This window comes from Desmodus rotundus, chromosome 2 (genome assembly GCF_022682495.2).
Source record: "Desmodus rotundus isolate HL8 chromosome 2, HLdesRot8A.1, whole genome shotgun sequence".
NCBI lineage: Eukaryota > Metazoa > Chordata > Mammalia > Chiroptera > Phyllostomidae > Desmodus > Desmodus rotundus.
In genome coordinates this window covers 127,058,240-127,077,924 of record NC_071388.1, presented here as the reverse complement: position 1 = coordinate 127,077,924, position 19,685 = coordinate 127,058,240, and the positions used below count along the sequence as shown (strand labels likewise).

The window sequence follows — 19,685 nt, the reverse complement described above, 5'->3', positions numbered from 1 at the left end:
AAGAGCACAAGTCCTTCACATCAGCCTCCTAACTCTCCCCCTCAAAGGCCCCAAGTCTTTCTTTGCTCCTACATGCTTAGTCCCTAGAATGCCTGCCTTCTCAGTTCCGCCCATCTGAGTCCTATCACTCATCAAGCCTCACCATCTTTTAATGCACTTACTTAACAGATATTTATTAGCTGCCTATTATGTGCCAGACATTGTGTAAGACAGTAGGGGTACAATTGTGAATAAAAAATGTCTTTTGCCATCGGGTACTCACAGTCTGCAGAGGGCCAAGGACAGAAAACTGCAACACAGGGTGATAATGGCATTACAGGATGGTGTGAGAGGACTGAAGATGGGACTCCAACCCACTGAGCCTCCTTTTGTTGCCCCAGCCACACCGGAGAAAAGAGTTCATCTCCTTTAACTGGCTATAAAGAATCTACAGTCGTATCTACAGTCTCATTCTTACATAACATACTGTTTCACATGTCATTCTATTCCAAGTAAAAAAGAATGGCAATTAGGTTTTATCTCATATGTCAGTCCTAATCAGTTGAGAGTGGCTAGCTTTCTGCCTAGACGTCTATGAAGAGAAGAGGTCTATTTCAAGGTCTTGTCTAGACTCAGAGAGAAAGAGTTGATAAGTGATACTTGCCCTGGCGCTGCAGGGCACAACCCACTGAGGGGAGATCAGACTCCCTCTCTTATTCTTCACTTGTACTCTTCTCAGCATCCAGCTTATGATTCTATAATCTTCATAATCTTGGAATCCGTGTAAGACCTGACCTCAAGTGAGCCTTGGCACAGCTGTATGCAGTGCATAGGGACAGATACTTTCCTGCTGCCCTGAGATGCTAAATGATGTGCCAGAACATCCTGTGAGCAGAACCACAGGCCTTTCTATTTCTGGCTCAGCTCTTCACCCCACCCTCTAACCTACGAGGCTTTTTATTCCTCTTTATGTTGCCAGAGCCTGGCACAGCCTGGACACAAAGGAGATGCTTACTGAATTACTTACTGAGTGAATGAGTAGGGACTTTTCCTACCTTTTATACAACCGATGTTTGCTGAGAGGCTGTGTGACCTGATAAAAACAAAGCTTAATACTTCGTGGACTCCCAGTTAGAGGCCACAACCATTGCCTTATTTTACCTCTGGCTCTTGGTTGACTTGCCAGACTGTCTTTACTTTCTCACAATTCTGGGGTCCAGAAGTCTGAAATCAAGATGTCAGTGAAAGTGCTCTTCTTCCAAAGGCTCCAGGGGAGAATGCATCCTTGCTTCCTTCAGCCTCTGTTGACATCCAGGCATTCCATGGCTTGTGGCTGCATCACTCCGATCTCCTCTATGTCTCCATAAGGATGCTGGTCATTGGATTTAGGGCCCACCTGGTCAATCCAGGATGATCTCATTGTGACATCCTTAGCTTAATTACATTTACAAAGACCCTTTTCCAAATAAGGTTACAGTCACTGGTGCCAAGGGTTAGCTTAGATGTATCTTTTTAGCGACTACCGTTCAACCCACTGAATCAGGGAATATATTTCTTCAGGCTTTATTTCTCTCTCTCTCTTTTTAACATGGAGTGTGTGATCATTTTTTGGTCAATATTGCTAGACATAAACCAGGAAAAACAAAAGCACATTTTGAAAGATTCAGTGATTTGTGTGTTATATATAAAACCAAGGAGTCTTAATATTAGCAGATGGGGCACATCCTCTCCATTATTCATTTTAGGACAAGGTTGCTCCTTTGGATTGAGAGTTATGGCCATAGATATGGCCTGATGTTTTGTGGGAGTCCTATGGATTTTCCTTATTCTTTCTGAGGAAGAAAAAGGGTTAATGTTTTTGGAGTAACCCAAGTCACCTCCAAAACTTTCATGTCCAGTGGAAGACCTTTCAAAAGCCACCAGAGTCTTTAACACAATGCTATTTTTGTTTTCCCCCGCAGCTGTCAAGGAGGACTCCGTGGATGTTAGATCTTACATTGCTCGTTCCTTCATCGACGGCTTCGAAGGGCCCTCTGGTTACAGCCAGAGGTTTGGGCTGCACCACGTCAACTTCAATGACAGCAGCAAGCCAAGGACTCCCAGGAGATCTGCCTATTTCTTCACCAGCATCATTGAGAAAAATGGTTTCCTCACTAAACGTATAAAAAGACTGCCACCACCCAATATAGCAAACTTCCCCCCTAAAATCAGAGCCTTCACTTTTCCATCTGAGGTGCCCTCCAAGGCTAAAGTCGTTTGGGAGAAGTTCTCCAACCAACCCAAGTTTGAAAGAGATTTCTTCTACCATGGCACGTTTCGGGATGACTTTCTTTGGGGGGTGTCCTCATCAGCCTATCAGATTGAAGGAGCTTGGGATGCTGATGGCAAAGGCCCCAGTATCTGGGATAACTTTACGCACACGCCAGGTAGCAATGTGAAAGGCAATGCCACTGGAGACATAGCCTGTGACAGCTATAACCAATTGAATGCCGATCTGAGTATACTTCGAGCTTTGAAGGTGAAGGCCTATCACTTCTCTATCTCCTGGTCTCGGATTTTCCCAACTGGTAGAAACACTTCTGTTAACAGTCATGGTGTTAATTATTACAACAGTCTGATCAATGACTTGGTGGGAAGCCACATCTCTCCCATGGTGACACTGTTCCACTGGGACCTGCCCCAGGCCCTCCAGGATATTGGTGGCTGGGAGAACCCTTCCTTGATTGAGTTGTTTAACAGCTATGCAGACTTTTGTTTCCAGACGTTTGGTGACAGAGTCAAGTTCTGGATGACCTTTAATGAGCCCACATACCAGGCATGGTTGGGTTATGGCTCAGGGGATTTTCCCCCAAGTGTGAAGGACCCAGGATGGGCACCTTACAGAATTGGCCACACAGTCATCAAAGCTCATGCCAGAGTCTATCACACTTATGATGAGAAATACAGACAAGTGCAGAAGGGGGTCATCTCTTTGAGTCTCAGTGCACACTGGGCAGAGCCCAAGTCACCGCAGGTCCCAAGGGATGTGGAGGCAGCTGACCGGATGCTGCAGTTCTCACTGGGCTGGTTCGCCCACCCCATTTTCCGAAATGGAGACTATCCCGACGCCATGAAGTGGAAAGTGGGGAACAGGAGTGAACTCCAACACTTGGCCACATCCCGCCTGCCCAGTTTCACCGAGGAAGAGAAGAGGTACATCAGGGGCACGGCCGATGTGTTCTGCCTCAGCACCTACTCCTCCAGAATCGTGCAGCATACAACACCCAGGTTGAACCCACCCTCCTACAAAGATGACCAGGAGATGATTGAGGAGGAGGACCCTACGTGGCCTGCCACCGCTGTGAACGGAGCTGCTCCCTGGGGGCTGCGAAGGCTGCTCAACTGGATCAAGGAAGAGTATGGGGACATCCCCATTTACATCACCAAAAATGGGGCGGGGCTGACAAATCCGGAGGAGGAAGATACCAGTAGGATATTTTACCACAAAACCTACATCAATGAAGCTTTGAAAGGTATGTGAGGGTTCACGACCCCCTTACAAAATCTTCCAACATCCATATGTCATGTGCCTGAAATAGTTTGATAGAGTGGATTAAAAACCCTCAACAAGTCTCTCTCTTACGCACTAACTCTGTAATTCTTCCCCTCTCTGGAGTTACAGAACGCTTTGGGAATCTAAGAAAAGCTATGATCATCTCCCCAAATGGACACACACACAGTCCCCACAAGAATGTTTTCAGGGGCCCATTCATGTATCATTGAGCAACTACTACGTGACAAGTTCTGTACTAAATAATGGGGAAACAGCAGTGAACAAAACAGATAACTTTCTGCTGATGGGCTCCGTGCAACCCCAGAGCAAGAAACTGCTCTCCAATTCACATTTGTGTTTAACTTCCAAAGTGGGCTGAGGCACTTGAATTTGGAGCACATCCGTTTACCCCAGTAAAAGAGTTTGATTTTACAAAGATCACTCATTAATACTCATTTGGAGGCATCAGTGCTGGCAAAAACAAAGACGCAAGGTGATCTTGTCCAACAGGTGTGCACCAGATGATTTGGGACTGCTGTCTGGAGTTAAAGAGCCACTATTTACCTGGGCTTCTCAGGGTCCTTGCCGTCCTGGGGTAAAGCTCTTCTCTTTCCCTTGGGAATGTTCCCAGCTTACAGGCTCGATGGTGTAGACCTTCGAGGGTATGCCGCATGGTCTCTGATGGACAACTTTGATTGGTTGAATGGTTACACGGTCAAGTTCGGGCTCTACCGTGTTGACTTCAGTCACGCGAGCAGGCCTCGCACAGCCAGAGTCTCTGCCAGCTACTACACGGAGGTCATCACCCACAACGGCATGCCACGGCCCCGGGAACAGGAGTTTCTCTACGGTCAGTTTCCCGAGGGCTTCATCTGGAGTGTGGCTTCCGCTGCGTATCAGGTGAGGAGCTCAGGGCAGTTCAGCAACATCTGTTGCATACCTACTATGTGCCGGGCTCTGGGCTCTGTGCTGGGGAGGGCGGGCGTGAGCAGGGGAATTTCATGGGCTGTGGGAGGGAAGTGCAGGATGCCCTCTGGGGAATCTTGCAGGCCCTCTTCCTGGAGATGGGGGTTCTCAGGCAAGATGGGGCAGAGGGAGCCAGGGCAGAAACACTTAGCAAAGACATGCAAGTATGAAGATTCTCTCCTTTATTTCTTACCTCGTCTCCTCCATGCCAGGAGTTTACTCAACATGGCTGTCACATGGGTTTCTCTGGCGTCTTCACAATATCAAACCATTGCTTTACACATGTCAAATGAAGCTTACTGATAAAGAAAATATGAGGGTTTGGGTTTTTTCCTCAGAAAATAAAAGAGAAAAAGCGAAGAGGGTCTTGCTCTGGCACAAGCTGCGGGCCACTGCTTTCCTTCTTCTGCCTCCGTTTATTTCCTCTGACACAGGAGCAGGGGCTCTGTACGCTCAGTGTGGCACTCGGGCAGGGCAGTGGCCAGAGCTGACCTGACTCTGGGTGTGCTCTGCCCTGGGGTTTTTTCTAGATGACCGGAGTTGCTGAAAATAGTTTTGAGGTGGATGAATGTCAGCTACCCAGAGGACCACACTACCAGGTTATAACGAATTATCAGACCAAAGCCTGCCAGATCCAGACATTTATTACCTAAGTGAACAAAAACTGTTCATGTAGCGGATTGTGTGGACTGGAGGAAACCCAGTTCTTGGCCCTGTTAGGTGCCCTGGACAGTATTTTACATGGAAGGTTCACTTGAAGAAATGCGAGATTTCAGAGACAGGGTTCTGTTACTCTTATTTCAGGCAAACAGGATTCTCTATAGCAGGGTTTTCCAGTGTGGCCTTACCGACATTCGGATGAATAGTTCTCTGTCCTGGGCATTGTAGGAGGTTTAGCTGCATCCCTGGCCCCGCCCACTGGATGTCAGTCTGCTTTCCCCCCAGTTGTAACTGTGAGAATGTCTCCAGACATCGATCAATTCTCCTCGGGGACAAAATACCCACGGCTCCACGGGGTTACCTCTAGACATGGGAAGGGGTAGGGGTTTTCTGGTTCAGGAATCTAGCAAGGTGCAGGCTGCAGGCCTTGCTGGACCCTTAAACCCTATCCATGCCAGGGCGGGGAGGGTCTTGAAAACATTTTGGTCAGCCCACATCTTGAATGATTAAATTGGTGGCAGTGAGCACCCATTTCTATTCTCAGGGCACTCAGCCGGCAGGATTCACACCATTTGTGATGCTGAATATTCTAATTAGCCAAGTGTGGGGTATGAGTCAAGGATGGATGAGAAGTGCCTATAGAGCAGGCTTTCTAAGTAGATGCCATCTGACTGGGTATTATTTTTAAAACCTTTTATTTGGAAATCTTTTTAAACATAGAGAAAATCTGCAAAACTAGTAGAGAACTCCAACATACCCTTCTCCCATATTCCTCAGCTATTAGCATTTTACCATTTGCCTTGTTCTCTCTTTCTGTATGTATATAAAGTATGTGTGTATATGTGTATATGCACATTATATATATATGTGTATGAAGCTGACTTTATCACCTGAACAAGAAGGTGTCTACCCGCTTTCTCTACCATGAAATGAGTAAGTATTTTGTAGTTGTAAGTAATTTACGGTGAGCTACTTGGAGACTATATAAATATCTTATTCCTCATCAAATTTCACCCACTAGTTTTAGCAACTGTGGATAATTTTTGCCTGTACCAGTTACTACTATGATAGATGACAAATGGTGATTTTCCAGTTTCATCACTCCCTTCCATTTATGTGGCGTTCAAGAGAAAGGTCACGCTTTGTCTCTTCTCCTACTTATTTACATTTTATCTATATGTAAATATATGTTGCTATAAGCATCAGTATGGCTTCACAAAGCCCTATTTTATGTAATGGGCGATACTTCTGCTCTCACTATGTGTTGAGATGTTCAATGGACCCACATCTTCCCAGGCAGAGTGCCTTTTGGCCCGGTCCCGTGTCCTTTAACACGGCCCATCATCCTCTGCGCACTTCTCTGATTCTCCCCACCCGAGGCGTTCCTGGTTCACCGTGTACCGTTTCTGCTCTGGCCCTGTGATCAGCCATTTCTCTCATGAGCCCTGGTTCCTTTCACTGGATACGGGCTTCTAGAAACTGAGATGTAGGTGCTAAGCATGCTCGCTGCTGCTGGCGCCATCGCTTCTAGGCCCTCAGTGGGCAGAGCTAGGAAGTACGTGTGTGCATTCACACACGCACATACATGCACTTACATTTGCTTCTGCACCCACCTCCATCTCTGGCAGCTCACACTGATACCCCAAATTCCAACCCAACTACACGGGCTGAAGGCTAGCTTTGCTGTCTTCCGTATTTGTAGTTCTTTCTCCAGTAGTGAGAGACCTAGCTCCTAACCTCCTCAACATAGGCACTTATTTGCTCACCCCCTGCATTAACTAATCCCCCCAACACCGAGGCTGTCTCCTCCACCCAGACCGCCCACACAGGATGTGTGCCTGCCACTCTCACAGGGGCTGTGCCGGGCAAGCCTTGGTGAAAATGCCACGCCACCTTAGCTGCACACAGTCCATGATACCACACCATAGATGCTGAAGGGTTTTGAAGTAAGTTACAGAAATTGTACCTGTCAGATCAGCTAAGCTGGTAGCTAGTTGTTTGCCCAGTGGCTTATGGTCCGTTTCCTCTTAAGGTAGGTGGGAGGACCAGAAGGGAGCTCAGAAAGTGACACACGTCACTTTGATTTTTAATCAAATTCTGCCTCCACACCTGGCATCACTGGGATTTGTTTGGCCTTGACTGGGGTTGGGGCACGTGGAACTGTTCATTTAAAGTTTTAGGGAGCACTCACCATACACCAGACACTGTTACGTCCACTAGTGGGACACAAAGATGAAAGACACAACGCCTAGTCCTCTCAGTCTTGTGGGAAGCCCGCCGGCAAGCGCACAGCTGCGTGATGCAGTGTGGCAGTGCCGGGACGGCCACACGGCAGGCACAGGGAGCCACTGAGGTGCAGGAATCGGAGGGAGGCCCATGCAGGCTCCCAGAGGAGATGGTACAGACTCAGGTCCTGCCCAGCACTTCCCTGCTGGCAGAAAGGAACTCGCGAGGGCTTGACTGCAGGACTTAACTAGACCACGTGTTGTCTTCTTGAGATCGAAGGTGCATGGAGAGCAGATGGCAAAGGACTCAGTATTTGGGACATGTTTTCTCACACACCACTGAATGTTGAGAACAATGACAATGGAGACGTGGCCTGCGACAGTTATCACAAGATTGCCGAGGACGTGGCCGCCCTGCAGTACCTGGGCGTGTCCCACTATCGCTTTTCCATCTCTTGGCCTCGCGTCCTCCCAGACGGAACCACCAAGTCCTTCAGTGAAGCGGGCCTGAACTACTACGTGCGGCTCATCGACGCGCTGCTGGCCGCCAACATCAAGCCCCAGGTGAGGTGGGGCCCGGGCCAGGCCTGTCCACGTAGGGGAGCCAGCTGGGCCGGGGAGCACATTTATCTTGTCAACAAAAGCTGTTTCCAAATTTAAGTTTTGAATTGTTAACAGGTTCACATGGAGAAGAATTCCAAAAGCATAAAGGAGCCCGCACTGTAGATTTTCCTTCCGTCCCTGACCCCCAGCCACCCAGTTCCCCTTTCTATGGGCAGCCACGCTCGCTAGGCTCTCATGTCCTTCCTCTGTGTACAGGAGTCCGTACGTGTGTATATGTGTATGTATATTCCTTTCCCCTCTCTTTTCATAATGGTAAGAAACTTGCTTTTATTTAACAATATTTCTTACAGATATTTTCAAATCCATACATAGTTTCCTCATTTTTTTTGTTATGTGTCTGTACCTTACTTCTCTGATTACTTCCCTGTTCATGGGCACTTTCCCTGTGACCTTTCTGCTTGTTTGCCATCATAGCCTGTATTCCGATGAGTGACCACAGACATACAGCCAAACACATGGGTGGTTTTTCTGCGGGATACGGTCCTGGGGCAGAACTGCTGGGGCCAAAGTGTCTATATTCTTAAGCAATGAGCTATTATGAATAATACAGAAGTTCATTTGTGGGCTTACTCTGCTGTTGCCAAAATTGTACAACTTGAGAGCCTAAGCACATGTTTCCTTTCCCCGGGCCATGTATGATGGAGCACAGGAGGTACGAGTTCTATGAAGCTCGGTGTCCCTCTTGTTGTGATTGGTGATTAGGCACCACGGCAAGAGCACAGTCCCCACAGTACAGCCCCCTTCCTCCCACCCGACCTGTATCTGGGGAAAGAGTGCTCTCGGGACTTCTCCTCACACTGATGGCACTGCAGGAACCCACCAGCCCCAGAATATGTGTGCTGGGCGTGGTGGGGGAGAAGGTGGCCAAGGGGCTGTCCTGCAGGACCGTGCCAGCTGGATGGGCAGTGAGGTTCATTACCTACCACACTTCAGAACAAGGTCAGAGAGCACACGACTCAGAAAAAAATGATTTTGTACCTCTTGAGGGCACAGAGACATGACAGAAAGGAAAAGCGCCTGGCCCAGGAGCTCCAGGGAGGGATGGGGCTCAAATGAAGAGGGGCGTTTGGATGCGTGGCCGTGCAAGGCAAGGGCGTTTCAGGCAGAGGGAAAGATTTCCGCCTGGGCTGACGGTGGTTGGAAGCCTGGTGCAGACTAAGGACAGTGGGGACCGAAGCTTGCACAAGGGTGGAGGGTGGTGTCAGGGGCATCGAGGGGAAGGCGAGAGAGAGAGGCCACCCCATCAGCATGGCCAGGGGTGCTCCCTCCCAGCAAACAGTCCCCAGCTGCACAGGAGGAGCCTCCAGAAACAGCAGGTGATGGTCTTGGGGTGTCCCTTTACAAGTAAAATGGCTCTGTCCTCCTGGGACCCTCAGGGTCTCAGGCTCTCAGCATTCTGTCCAGACAGGCTCTGACCTGAGCACACCCATTGCTAACATCAAAGAGCAGTCAGGGGTGCCTCTTGCTTTAGGCCTCCTGGCGATTCCAGGACATGGAGGTCTTAGTGCCTGCGCGCAGAGTGGGAGGTGCAAAGCTGGGCTCAGACCCAGGCTTCGCTGAGGCAATGTGCGAATTTCTTGCTCTTCACACTGCTGCCTTCCCCCCGCACCCGCCACCAGAAAACTTTGGGCTTTTTTGTCTGATCTTTCGTTCCCCGCGTTGGCAGCAAACATTCGTGCTGGTGCACGTATAGCACCAATGGCTTCCTATTTAAAGCTGGCTGATGGAACTGCTGATCTTGCTTTCTCACAGGTGACCATTTACCACTGGGACCTGCCCCAGGCCCTCCAGGATGTTGGGGGCTGGGAGAATGAGACCATTGTAGAGCACTTTAAAGCATATGCCAATGTGCTCTTCCAGAAGCTAGGGGACAAGGTGAAGTTTTGGATCACGCTGAATGAGCCCTTTGTCATCGCTTACAAGGGCTATGGCTACGGGACAGCCGCTCCAGGTAAGGGCCCAGGCCCAATCCATCAGCTCTTTGGAGAGTGGCATTCTCAGCTCCTGTAAGACGTGAAATCAGGTAGCATTGGAGGAGGAGGCCAGGAGAGCCGCACGGAAGTGCCCCCCGAATCCCTGCCTCTAGCTCAGGGCTGCCTAACGGGCGGCACATTTTCCCTCTGACACTACTTTTGCTAAACGTGGATTTCACATGTCCGTGTCTCTGATGGCTTCCTTCCTTTGTTCTGAGACTCCAACATGCTTCAGATGGGAAGCTCCTTGAGTCAGGGACGTGGACTAATCGATATAGGAAGACTATTCATTCACCAGGCTACACAGGTCCACAGTCTGTTTTCTGCAACTCCGGAACCCCAAAGTTTAGGTCATTGACCTGGCAGGCCTGAGTTTGGCCTGACTTGAACCGACACGAGGCTGCCTGTGGTCTTTACTCCACTTAAGTTCTGCTGCAGGCACGTTTGTGCCCCTGCTTAGGGACAGCTGCTCTGGGCCTGGCTGGGGTGACATGTAAATACATTACATACAATTTCATACTTTTCTAAGACAAAAAAACACTTTTTGTTCCCAAACACATTTGACCCTAAAAGCTTTGAGTAAGGGATTGTGGACCTGCCTTCACCCCTTCAGAACCATCCAGTTTCCTTGTTCTCTAGTTCTGAGCGTAAGAGAAATTTGTGTTCATCTGTGTGATCCTCATCATCACGTGTAAAAGCCGGAGTCTCAGGGAGATTTGGAATCGCTACCAGATGTATCCCCTGTAGGTCCTTGGTTGGCACTGTGGCTTACCATTCCTTCAACGCATGAGAGGGGCCTCCTAACATTGGCTCTCAAGGAATCTCCGTCAGCTGCTTCCATCAGCATGTTCTCCAACCTTTCCTTTCACAGCGGGAACCCCTGAGAGTGCCAGATGTCAACTCCAGGGGCAACTCTCCTGGGTGCTTTGCCTGAGACGTAGGAGCCACGCTTTGGGGGAGGGATGCAGAAGCCCCACACTTATCAAGTACCTTGTCTTTGCAGACAGTGCTGCTGGGAGCTCCACACACAGTTTTTATTTCCTTCTCGCAAGAACTCCCAATTGCAATTTGTGCAGAGGAAAATACTGAAAGGCTGAAATACTTGCCCCAGGTTGCCTGGCCCACTAGTAAGCAATGGAGCCAGGATTTTTTTTTAAGGTTTTATTTATTTATTTTTAGAGAGAAGGGAAGGGAGGGAGAAAGAGAGTGAAACATCAATACGTGGTTGCCTGTCACGTGCCCCCTACTGGGGACCTGGCCTGCAACCCAGGCATGTGCCCTGGCTGGGAATCAAACTGGCAACCCTTTGGTTTGAAAGTTGGCACTTAATCCACCAAGCCATACCAGCTGGCTTGGAGCCAAGATTTAAGTTAATTCTTCCTAATATTGAAATCTGCATTCTTCCTCCCAAACTCCCAGTGGGCGTCTATAGGCAGAAAGTGACACCGTTGGCCATGTTGAGTCTTCGCTGACATCTATGTGTATGTTCCCAGGAATCTCTGTTAGGCCTGGCACCGGCCCCTACGTTGCTGGCCACAACCTCATAAAGGCACATGCCGAGGCCTGGCACCTGTACAATGACGTGTACCGCGCCAGTCAAGGTGGCACAATTTCCATCACCATCAGCAGCGACTGGGCTGAGCCCAGAGACCCCTCCAACCAGGAGGATGTGGAGGCAGCCAGGAGATACGTTCAGGTCTGATTTCCCTCCGGGCATTGTTTTTACTCTTCCCCATTTCCCCCTCCTGTCTGATGGAAATAGAATTAGAAAGCAAAACTACAGTTTAGGATCTAGGCCCTGTTTTGCTATTATCTGATTTTGTGAACTTGGTAATATCTTTTATCTTTTATGTGAACCTGATCTTTTTGGACCTTAGTTTTCTGTGAAGTGGAGATGACCTACCTACCTCATCGGTTTGCTGTGATGAAAGTTTTTGGGGGTTATTGTTTAGGTTTTAAAGAATTATTTTTACTTGTAGTCCTTGCTTGGTATAATATTGGCTTGAAGCTGACAAATAGAAATTCTTTCTTCAAATGTCAGGTTTGACCACGGTAGTAAATAGAGGTGGGCTGCAATGTCACACTCAACCTCTAGGTGTCACCATCTAATTTTATTTCCTCAGCCTAAGCGTTCCTTAGGTTGGGAACTTCAGACTGTGAAACTCATCAGTGCCCCTAGTTTTCCAATTCCATGAGTTTAACATTAGCACATTTCATCTTTTGGTCGTGGAATTTCACTCCCAGGAAGCAGAGACACTAGTAAGCAGGTGCCAACAAGATGACCCACCCCCCTTTAGTCTGGGCCCGGACAAGAGAGAGAGAAAACCACGGCCCGCTCATGGAACAGTGTTACCCTGGCTCCTGTTAATGCCTCTGAAGGGGTTAGAAGTCACCCTCTCCCATGTTTCCGCGTCAGGAAAGCAAGCAAGAGCCTCTCCACACCGGTCCCCATGTTTGGCTCTGCGGAGGAGCCCGCAGACTGCAGCATTTGGCGGGGATGCCAAGGGCCTTGGTTTGCCACACTCTTCACAAGACAAGTTGGCAAAGGCACTCAGATTAAGTGAAAATAAAAGCTTGATTTTCCTGTTTGCTAGGCAGCTGAAGTAAAAAGTCTTAGGACAAAATTAGTGCATCCCTCTCTTCAGAATATATTGAATTAGAGCAATATTTTGTTTTCTGAAATCAAATCCCCAAACCTCAGGAAATGTTAGGCTGTGGTCTCATCTGACTGAGACACCTGCAGGTGAACTGCGAGACTGCAGCCCAGGAGTAGGACACACACATCGTCTAGTAAAATCAGAGTCTACGAAAGGGTCCGCTGTTACCTCAGCACCCACGGAAGCCTCTTTGATCAGAGTGTGTTCCCGGCCTCATCTCTGACCGAGAAGGCAAGGCCCCCAGTTGGGGCATTGGCTAGCAGATGAGGGGAGGATATGGGGAGACAGAAGAAGCCACTCGAGACTGCAGCATTGTAGCATTTGGGTGCCTTTAAGGTAAGGGTGGCCTAGACCTTATTCAAGAAAAGAGATACAAAGTTCCTACTCTAGGAATCCGATGCCCATGAAAAGCCATCCTTTGCCTGGCTGCCGGGACAGCCTTGCAGCTCAGCCCTCCCCAGAAAGTTCTGGGTGAGCCCTAGGCATGATGGTGGGGAAGGACCTGCTCTGTGGTAAGAGAGGGAACCGCAGCCTGGAGGCTTGTTGGGTCTCCCTGTCTTCCTTGGACCCTCCTAAGGGCAGCACTGGCCGAGCCCTGGGCCAGTGCTCAGTCCAGTGCATCGCCCCTCGAGCTGCCCTCAGTGAGAGCACAGCTCAGCAAAGCAGAGGAGGTGAAGAGACCTCTGGGCACTAAAGCTTCCGCCTGCAAACAGCCGTGGAGATGGGAGTTTAACAATGGGATTTGGAGAAAACAAGAAGAACAGAAACAGACTCATGGAGACAGAGAACATGTTGAGAGTTGCCAGATGGGAGGGGGTTGGAAGGAGGGTAGGAAAGGGAAAGGGGAAGGGGTTAAGAAGTACAGATTGGTAGTTACAGAAGAGTCGCGGGGACGTTAAATACAGCACAGGAAGTACAGTCAGTAACTACAGATGGTGTCAGAGGGGTACTAGACTTATCAGGGTGATCACTTCATAAGATATAGAAATGTCTCATCGTAGGGTCGTACACCTGAAACTAATATCATACATCAACTGTAATTTAAAAATAAAAAAAATCAATCAATAAAATGGCAACTACTGAATACCCCCTCCCCAAAAAGGATGGGACTTGGGAAGAATGTGAAGGGTGGGGGTGGGGTGGTCTGAAGTCAGTGACTTCTGAGCAGGGATGTCTCCAGCTGTGCCCATTGTTAATGCTGAGGCTGACTGTCCCCCCCCCCAACCCCACCTGCAGTTTATGGGAGGCTGGTTTGCACATCCTATTTTCAAAAATGGAGATTACAATGAAGTGATGAAGACTCGGGTTCGTGACAGGAGCTTGGCCGAAGGCCTCAACAAGTCTCGGTAAGGTCCTGGTGCCCACACACTCAGCCAGGAGAGGCGGGGGGGGGGGGGGGGGGGGGGGGGGGGGGGGACCCTGGTGTGCGGGGTTGAGCTGAGGCTCCTGGGTGGACATCACAGTGGTGAGAGCGGCTGCTGGGGTCAGGCAGGTGTGACAGAGGCAAGTTACCGTCTGTCTGAGCTTCCTTGCTCGCTGGGGAGATTAAACGTGATCGTATATGTGAAGCTCTTAGCCCAGGAACTGGCACTGCGCTGTGCTTGACAAAAGACAGTTGCTATTACTGTTGTTATTCTTTTTTTTTTTTATTGTTATTTAATTACAGTTGTATGCCTTTTCTCCCCATCCCTTCACCCCACCCCAGGTGAACCCACTTCCCTCCCCCCTCTCCACCCTCCCCCTTGGATTTGTTCATGTGTCCTTTATAGTAGTTCCTGTAATCCCCTCTACCCACTGTCCCCGCCCCCACACCCCCCCCCCCCGCCCTTGCTATTGTTACATTGTTCTTAACTTCAATGTCTCTGGTTATATTTTGTTTGCTTTTTCCTTCTATTGCTTATGTTCCAGTTAAAGGTGAGATCATATGGTATTTGTCCCTCACTTCCTGGCTTATTTCACTTAGCATAATGCTCTCCAGTTTCATCCATGCTGTTGCAAAGGGTATAAGCTCCTTCTTTCTCTCTGCTGCGTAGAATTCCATTGTGTAAATATACCATAGTTTTTGGATCCACTCGTTTGCTGATGGGCACTTAGGTTGCTTCCAGTACTTGGCTATTGTAAATTGTGCTGCTGTGAACATTGGGGTGCATAGATTCTTTTGGATTGGTGTTTCAGTGTTCTTAGGGTATAATCCCAGCAGCGGAATTACTGGGTCAAAGGGCAGTTCCATTTTTAGTTTTCTGAGGAAATTCCATATTGTTTTCCACAGTGGCCTCACCAGTCTGCATTCCCACCAACAGTGCACGAGGGTTCCCTTTTACTGTTATTATTCTTCAGAACAGCCAGAAAATCTATCTGTGGGATACCCACTTATCAACCCACTACCTCACTCCAAGGACAGATGCCCCAGCACATCCCACCCCACCCCATCACCTGTGAGTGAATGTGGATGGCAGTGGGTAATAGACAGAGGGGGCTTTTTGTCATTTGGCCAGCAGGTGGCGGTGGTTTGCCGTCCTACTTCCTGGCTCACCCCTTTTTGTCAAGGCAGTAAGAGCAACATCAACAACAGCTAACTTGTATTCATCTTCTATTGGTACTTCTATTCCCATTTAATGATGAGGCACAAATATTAGAGCAAGATCATCCAGCTACTAAATGATGGAGCTGGGCTATGAAACCAGGCTGTCTGATTCCAGGGCCCACAGGGGGTTTGCGTCACCCAGCTGGGATTAGGGGTGCGGTATGTAGATGAGGACAGAATAAACTGGCTTTATGGAAACATAGCCACAAGCTCCAAGGTAGCTCACGTAACCATAGCTCAAAAGGCCTCTGAGTCTTTCCCTCAAACCACCCCATACAGCCCAGCTGTAAGGATGAAATAATCCAGTCCCCACCCTCAGAGCACACATCCTGGCCACGTGAGGCCAGGTCCTGCTCAGCAGGCTGGGCCTGAAGGTCTCGGCAGCAGACTCTGCTCTCCCACAAGCAAGTGCATTCCAGCCCATCAACAACTTTGCTGAGTGCTCGGGTCAGGTCAGGGCCCAGCCTGGCCCGGCAGAGTCCACATAAAGGGAAGCTTCCAAGTTGCCGACTCACCAGCTGGGAGGCCAGTAACCCTCCCCACTCCATGGCAGGGTGGGTGGGCCCAAGGGACTTCATGATGAGGCAGGACATCAGCTGCGCTGGGCCTTGACAATGAACAGCGTGTGGGAGAACAGGGGGCATTCCATCCAAGGGGAAGGGCACCAGCACAGCCTGGCAGTAAGGGATGAGTGGGGCGTGTGCAGCTGACGGCAGGGGGTCTGGCCTGGTGACAGGGGAGGGGCCAAGGGCACGAGATGAAGGGCCTGGAGGCCAAGTAGAGGGGCTCAGCTTTGATGTCCTAGTGGGCCCTGAGGCGCCACTGCTGGCTCCTGAGCAGGGGATCGAGGGGTGTGACAGGACCATGCTTTACTGTTCTCCCAGCTGTTTCAGAAACCTCAGGGGAGGGAGGTTTCGATCTCTGAGGTTAAGGGTAGCAGGAAGGTCAAGATGAAGGCTTCAGACGCCTAAGCAGGGCAATCTCTAGGCAACCCTAAACTAGCAGCCCCAGGGTATCCTGGTCGGAAGGCACCAGTCGTCAGACTGGGCTGAGGGGAGCCCCTCAGTCTGTAAGCAAGTGTACGTGAGTCGGATTTTATAGGAAAGTATCAGAGCACACGAAGAATGTGCCCCAGCAAATGTTTATTTTTAAAAAGTGCGGTAAAATCATGTGAGCAGAAGTTTTAATCTGAAAAGTTCAACAAATATAATTTGTAAAAATATTTCCCCTACTAATAAGGATAAACTTTGGAAAAAAGAGGCCAGCCTAAACCAACCACAACAAAGCAGAGTAACTCATAAAGGGCAGATAATGGAAACACAGATTATGAGATATTATAGCCTTAAGGCTTAGTCCTAAGATATGTAGCTCAGAGTGTCCTTGATTTCAAAATCTATCACAGATAGTAACTATCAGACGTTGCCTGTTAATTTTTGAAGGAAATGAAAGTGTGTGTGTGTGTCTGGAAGGGGAGGTTTATGAAAGAGTAATTGTTTCATTTTGCCAACAGGAAGAGAGAGAGGGCTTTGTAACAACAGAGGGAGGTGAGGTTTGTGGGCTGGTAAGAGCAGCCTCAGGCACTTTCTAGCAACAGCTGAAAGGGCCTTGCCTTGCTCCCAGCCAGCTGCACCCTAGTCACCTGTGGTTTACCTCGCTCCCACCCTACCCCAGGGCATTCTCCTCCCAAAGCATGACCTCCCCAAAGCTGCACACCCTTAAAGGCTCCTTCCGCTCAGGCTCCCAGAGTTCACGGAGAGCGAGAAGAGGAGGATCAGAGGCACTCATGACTTCTTTGGGTTTAATCACTACACCACTGTCCTGGCCTACAATCTCGACTATGACTCTGGGGTCTCTTCCTTTGACGCAGACAGGTAAGACGGCCAGCAGGGCCACCTAGAGCAATCTTTGGAAAAGACGGTAAGTTGCCCCTTTACCCGCCCCTTACTTGGAGGCCTGCAGGGCCTCAGAAAACCGCCTCCTGATGCTGGATGTCCTGGAGTTTGTAAGATGAGCCCCATCTCCTGCGACGCCTCATCAAGCCCCATCATGCAATAGTAGTAGTGCAGCCTCGGGACTCCAAGACGCTTCCCACTGCGATGAACATGCCTGGAGTTTTTAAATCATGTTTTTTGAGATAAATCTTCTCCTATTTTGTCAAATTTGTTTTACTTCTCAGATGTATTTCAGTTAAAACAACAATAATAAGGGCTTTTTTATTCTTTATCTAAACAACTGGTCTTTATTTGAAATGTATGACTCTCAGACATTTGAGCTACCCTGCCTCCCCCAGCGGGCGCTCCTTTGGCACAAGCTGTTGCCTTCTCGTCTTTCACTGTAGACAGAGGCCGGGTCTGGGGCCCTGAAGCGGCCCCAGCCTACTGCTCCCTGTCATCACACAAATGGCTCGGTGCCTGTGGCACTGACCAGACGCAGGTGACTCAGGGAAGCCCATCCTCTGAAGACGTAAAGCTCACACCCCACTAGAGACTGTGGACCCAGAGCCCCTTTGCATCTAGTGTGAGGTGTGTCAACACCGAGCCCGTGGAGCGTCGGGCCCCCGCGCTAGACGGTGCCAGTGTACGCGTGGGAAGCATGAAGAACGGAGCTGAGGTGGCTTTCCAGTCACACGGGCCTGAGTAGTGCAGACAGAGCTTGTGGAAAGAGAATGTGAGGTGATGTGGCTACCCCGGGTTTACTCATGACCCTCGAGTCTAGACAAAACCTAAGGTTTTTCCTAGTACAAATCCTGTTTGGTCTTTAGGGCAAAGGGATTTTGCTCTAGGGATTTTCAAAACAAGACCTAATCTCATGTTTAACCTGGTAGGGGAGTTGCCTCCATCGCAGATCCCTCTTGGCCAGACTCTGGCTCCTCCTGGCTGAAGATGACACCTTTCGGCTTCCGGAGGATCCTGAACTGGATAAAGGAGGAGTACAACAACCCCCCGATTTACGTAACGGAGAACGGAGTGTCCCAACGTGGGGAAGTAAGCCTCAATGACACTGTGAGGATCTACTACCTCCGCAGTTACATCAACGAGGCTCTCAAAGGTAGGGCAGGCCTGCCCTCCTCCCCGTGCACCTTGCACTGTGCCCACATCTGCCAGCGTCTGCATTTAGGGTGGCGCTCAATCCACACACCCCCAAATTAAGAAAGGTGAGGCATCTGACTCCTGTTGGGTTAGCTGTTCTCTGAGTTTTTTCCTTCCTAAATTTAAGCTCAGCAGGCAAATCCAGTTGCCCATTACAGCTAGACCTGCGTTCCTGGCCTGAACCAGGCAGGCCTTGTTCTCCTCGATCCTCGCTGACGTCCCCTGTCCCCGAGCTGCAGTGCCCTCCTGAGGACGGTTTGGGCAGGGGCCAGGAGGGATGGGCTGGGTGGGTCTGGTGTCTGCAGGACCTTTAGTTCCCCACGCAAAAGTTTAAGACCCTCAGCTCAGCAGAACTGGGGATGAGACGGCAATGCTGGTAAGAGAGTAAGAAAGAAATTTAAAAAGAGAATGAGCAACGCAGCAGTGAAAATGAACAATTAGGAAACCCCCTTCCAGCTCCAATCTTTTCCAAGGGCCATTTACTGTCTGGAAAGAGGAGCACTAGTCTGCCCGTGTTTCTGACTCCCATCCAGGGCTGGGCCTTTCTAGAAAAATGCTGATGGCGCTATAGCTCCATCCACAGAGAACCAGATAACAAATACTGCATGCAATGGATGGGCAGCTTTCTCAAAAAGCTAAAAAGAAAGGCTCCCCTTGACCTGCAGGTGGGAACCGGGGGAGAGCCCCGGCAGGCAGGGCCTCGGCAGGCCTGGTGGAAGGAGGTCTTAGGAGGGAAGCTCATGCCGGGGCCTCTGTTTGGACAGCTGTGCAGGATAAGGTGGACCTTCGTGGATACACTGTTTGGAGTGTGATAGACAACTTTGAGTGGGCCACAGGCTTCTCGGAAAGGTTTGGTCTACATTTTGTCAACTATACTGACCCTTCTCTGCCAAGGATTCCCAAAGCGTCAGCCAAGTTCTACGCCTCTATAACCCGGTGCAATGGCTTCCCGGACCCAGCGGCGGGCCCGCACCCTTGTCTCCAGCCGCAAGGTGAGATGTAGCTCTGGGGTAGACTAACACAGAGAGCGAGGGGTGAGAGGAGCCTTTTCAGTCATTTCTTCCAGTTTGTTACCCTCCTCTTGGCCTCTCCATTCCCTCATTCGTTTAACAAATATTTTCCTTCAGTGTTCTTAGGATGGAACAGAACAACTAGCAGGGTTAATGCTACATTTACACGCTAGGCCCCGGTCTGGGAATAGCAGGCCTGCGGTCTTGTCCCAGCCCTTGCACTAGCCAGCTGTGTGACGTTGAGCAAGAAACCAGGCGAATGTTCTGGGCTGATGTGGGGATCAAATGAAACAATGGAAAACACAGTGCCTGGCATGATGAAAGATGCCCAACATTTGTTGAATGACTGAAAAAATATAAACTGCTCTACAAATGTAAGAGACAGT

At 49.6% G+C, this 19,685-nt stretch overlaps 1 protein-coding gene across 1 annotated transcript in view; it reads left to right on the top strand.

Moving 5' to 3' along the window:
* Positions 1-19,685, top strand: part of LCT (lactase) — a 50,599-nt gene that overhangs the window by 29,900 nt on the left and 1,014 nt on the right. The window contains exons 8-16 of the mRNA XM_053918621.1: positions 1,941-3,491; positions 4,143-4,411; positions 7,636-7,926; positions 9,739-9,937; positions 11,453-11,655; positions 13,853-13,962; positions 16,937-17,071; positions 18,025-18,248; positions 19,054-19,281. Coding sequence (XP_053774596.1) covers positions 1,941-3,491; positions 4,143-4,411; positions 7,636-7,926; positions 9,739-9,937; positions 11,453-11,655; positions 13,853-13,962; positions 16,937-17,071; positions 18,025-18,248; positions 19,054-19,281 — 3,210 coding nt within the window. The remainder of the gene's footprint in view (positions 1-1,940; positions 3,492-4,142; positions 4,412-7,635; positions 7,927-9,738; positions 9,938-11,452; positions 11,656-13,852; positions 13,963-16,936; positions 17,072-18,024; positions 18,249-19,053; positions 19,282-19,685) is intronic.